At 45.8% G+C, this 2,343-nt stretch overlaps 1 protein-coding gene across 5 annotated transcripts in view; it reads left to right on the top strand.

Annotated features, from left to right (window-relative positions):
* The window catches only part of Syne2 (spectrin repeat containing nuclear envelope protein 2), a 396,202-nt gene that overhangs the window by 282,640 nt on the left and 111,219 nt on the right, over positions 1 to 2,343 (top strand). For all 5 annotated transcript variants that reach the window (XM_031355750.1, XM_031355751.1, XM_031355749.1 and 2 more), the window contains 2 exons: positions 921 to 1,112; positions 1,736 to 1,810. In XM_031355750.1, the coding sequence (XP_031211610.1) occupies positions 921 to 1,112; positions 1,736 to 1,810 (267 nt within the window). The remainder of the gene's footprint in view (positions 1 to 920; positions 1,113 to 1,735; positions 1,811 to 2,343) is intronic.

A 2,343-nucleotide genomic window follows, 5' to 3' on the forward strand; every position in this document is an offset into this window, starting at 1 on the left:
GTGTGTGTGGTATGTGTGTGGTGTATGTGTGTGTGTGGTGTGTGTGTGGTGTGTGTATGTGGTGTGTGTGTGTGTGGTGTGTGTGTGTATGTGGTGTATGTGTGTAGTGTGTGTGTGGTGTGTGTGTGTGTGTGTGTTTTAAGGATGGCTAGCTCTGAGATTGACCTATGGCACTCATGTGCACATGCATCCATTCACATATATACATATACAATTTAGTGAATTTAAGAATATTGACTGGCGAGGGATTTTAAGGCATACATTAACAGCATGCTTGTATGGGTGTGTGTGTACTTGAGATGAAATTAGGAGTCATGTGTATGCTAAGCAAGCACTCTGCTGCTGGAGCTACTCCCCAGCTAGGGAGATACTGACAATGAATGCTGGCTTTCAGAAGAGGAGCTCAGACAAGGGGTTCCTGGAGAGTCAGAGTAACTGTCACCCACAATTCCTACGAGACCTAAGATTCTATAATTCCATCACCCTAATGGGCAGACAGTGGACTTCTCCATAGCTAGGAAAACTTACCTGTATAATAATAATAACAATAATAATCTTAATAATCTCTGGGGGAAACATGGGAACAGGTACCTGTAATATTCTGTGCACAAAGTGGGAAGTATGTGTTCATCAAAGTACAGTCTGGTGGTTCTTGGCCCCAGGGAATCTGGTTTTGTGAGTCCTGTGGTTAGCTACTATGGCACTGGCTCCCCACCCTGGCTGTACATCAGTCACCTGTGGACCTTGTTACAAGTTCCCATGCTTTGTTCAACCCCCAGATCCTCTGCTTTACAAGGTCTGTGAACTAGCTACCAGGTCCAGTAGCCTTGGACCCTTGTACTGAAGGAAGCTGGCTCCTGGGAGCATCCAAGAGCCACTCTGATTTCTCTCAAATGATGCCCACAACTCTATCCGAACAGGGAGAGATCGAAGGGTTGGAAAAGCAGATTCTGAATCTAAACCAGAAAAAGGAGGATCTGTTAGTGGACTTGAAGACTGCTGTACTGAACCTTCATGAGCACCTGAAGCAAGAACAGCAAGAAGTAGGAGATAAGCCCTCTGCAGGCACCTCAGAGTGTACAGTGGCGGAGAGGGATGCTTCAGAGAGGAAGGTAGGTGTGGCTTTCGCTTAATTCTGGCCCCACATTCCATGGGAGAACAAACAGCTTGAGAGACATTTCTTTCCGTAGCAAAGGAATTTAAAAAAAAAAACAAAAACAAAAACAAAACAAAAAAAAAAATGGAAATACTCCACTTGAGGTTGTTTACTACTGAGCACAAATCCTCAGGGTGTGTTTGCCTTGGATCCAACCCAGAATTCTTATGCCTGAGTTACCTAAAGACACACTTATGAAATCCCCAGAGCAGGTGGGAGGGAACCACCTTTGAAGTCTCTGCCTTTTATTGCAGACTCCAAGTCTTCCTGCTCCTGAGACCACTCTGAGTCCACTGCAGAGAGGGAACTGCACTCCAGCTGTTTGGGGGCGGGGCTGTGAGGATCTTGAGGATGAGGAGGCCCCACAGGAAAGGGGGTGGGGCCGTGAGGATCATGCAAATGAGACTCCACAAGCAGGGCTTGGCTGAAAGGACTCAAAGGCACTAGGCCTGAGACTTTGGGTGTGGGTGGACATGTTGGACAATGCGTAAAGATTTAGCAACCAAAAAATGCAGCCAGGCCAGGTTGTGATGCTGGTCCACAGCCTGACTGCAAGTTCTCCTGTGCCGTGCCTTTCAGCTGAACAGAACAAACTCCATGTCTTTCCTGCCAGTGGTCAAGGAGGAGGCGGAAGAAAGCTCCGTGAAGAGTGAAGTAAGGAAAAACTTCTTCTCCTTTTTAAAAAATATATTATTTTATTATTTTTGAATTATCTTTGTGTAGGGATGGGGGTGGGAGACATACACAGGACATGAGGATAGGTGCCTTCAGAGGCCGGGGTGCCTTATCCTCTTGAACTGGAGTTACAGATCTCAGAGTGGGTGCTGGGAATCAAACTCAGTCCCTGCAATAGCAATACATAATAACCTTGAACTGCCGAGCCATCTCTCCAGCGCCCAGGAAAACAGTTTTCCTCTTTGAACTAGCTAGGACCAGATCTCTAAATGAATGTCAGAGAAAACACATGAAAACCTAAGGCTTTTAAAGTTAACGTTAATTTTTACTTTATTTTTTTAAAATTGAGACTGAAGTACTTATTCAGTTATTAATATTGTTAAGTTCACCTAAGCCCACTTTTGCCCCGGAGGAGAGGCACTTGTTGTGTAAAGGAGTCCTCTGTCAGACACAGGCTTCTGAATTCTTCCTCTGGGGCTTTGAGAGTATTGGGCTTGGTGCGGGGAGGGGGG

This window comes from Mastomys coucha, unplaced genomic scaffold (genome assembly GCF_008632895.1).
Source record: "Mastomys coucha isolate ucsf_1 unplaced genomic scaffold, UCSF_Mcou_1 pScaffold6, whole genome shotgun sequence".
Lineage (NCBI taxonomy): Eukaryota > Metazoa > Chordata > Mammalia > Rodentia > Muridae > Mastomys > Mastomys coucha.